At 47.9% G+C, this 1,054-nt stretch overlaps 1 protein-coding gene across 1 annotated transcript in view; it reads right to left on the bottom strand.

Annotated features, from left to right (window-relative positions):
* Positions 1–309: 309 nt before the first annotated feature.
* LOC128275738 (serine/arginine repetitive matrix protein 2-like) overlaps positions 310–1,054 on the bottom strand; it is a 6,342-nt gene continuing 5,597 nt past the window's right edge. The window contains exon 6 of the mRNA XM_053014351.1: positions 310–314. Coding sequence (XP_052870311.1) covers positions 310–314 — 5 coding nt within the window. The remainder of the gene's footprint in view (positions 315–1,054) is intronic.

Genomic DNA, 1,054 nt, shown 5'->3' with positions numbered 1-1,054 from the left:
CCACCGGTCCGGTGTCCGAAAGCAATAAAAATCTCCGATAAACAATCGGCTGAAAATCGAGTGACAATATTCGATAAAATTAAACTAACCCTTTGGACCAGGGGCAAGCTCCTGGTCACCATGGGGATGGATGGTGATCACAAGTTGGAGGCCGATGACAACTCCGCTCGTTATCGCGCTGGCGGGTGCTGGCCACTTTGGTTCGCCGAAAATTTATTTCCCCGACACGTTGGGCGTCGTATGTTGGGGGGCGGGTCCGGCAGGGACCATAGGTGTTCGTAGGATCTGTTATTATGTTTGAACCGCAAGTTATACTGCCAAACGAAGTGGGATGGATCACTTCAGAGGCTTCAGCGAGCCACCGAATGTTGACACGGGAAAGCGTTGGGTTGTACCAAAAGGTTGACACTTCAGAAAATTTAGATTATCACATAAAATGAATAAAATAAGCTTAATTGATGTCGCGTATTGATCGAGAAAATATTGAACCACCTCAGTAAGAAAGCCTTTCATTGTTAAGTAAGTTATTAAATACCGCAGAGAATCTTTAGAGAACTCACAAAGGGAACCCCGACCTGTCCGATGGATTTGGAACCCGATGGATTTGGAACAACCGTAAGAAGAAGCGACCGAATTAAAGAAGACACCAGGGCTATGGCTCTGTGTTACAGTGCGATTTTTATAATCTTTCGTATGCCGGAACGGAACGAATCTCCTGGCAACCGGTTCCATCTATCAACCGGCTCTAACAAAGGAAAATAAAACTCTGCCCTCACGAAAGCACGGACGGACGTCTTGGGTCCGGGCTCCCGAGTTTCGCCGAGAACTTTACTTGGAACAGCTTTTTCGGGGGGAAGATAAAACCTAACCCACCGGCACCCGGATGGCACTAAAACTGACCCCGGTACGACGGAATGGGCACTAGGGCCTTTCAGGACAGCCACCACCCAGAATGATGGCTCACTGTGCACCACTGGCCAGCTTCTGTGTGTGTGTGTGTGTATGATGAAAGAATAAACACACGAGAGTAAAGAAGCAATAGGATGCACCGATA

The sequence above is a fragment of the Anopheles cruzii genome, chromosome 2 (assembly GCF_943734635.1).
Source record: "Anopheles cruzii chromosome 2, idAnoCruzAS_RS32_06, whole genome shotgun sequence".
NCBI classification, from domain to species: Eukaryota; Metazoa; Arthropoda; class Insecta; order Diptera; family Culicidae; genus Anopheles; species Anopheles cruzii.
Note: the sequence above shows the minus strand (reverse complement) of the source record. Positions and strands in the feature narration are given on the sequence as shown.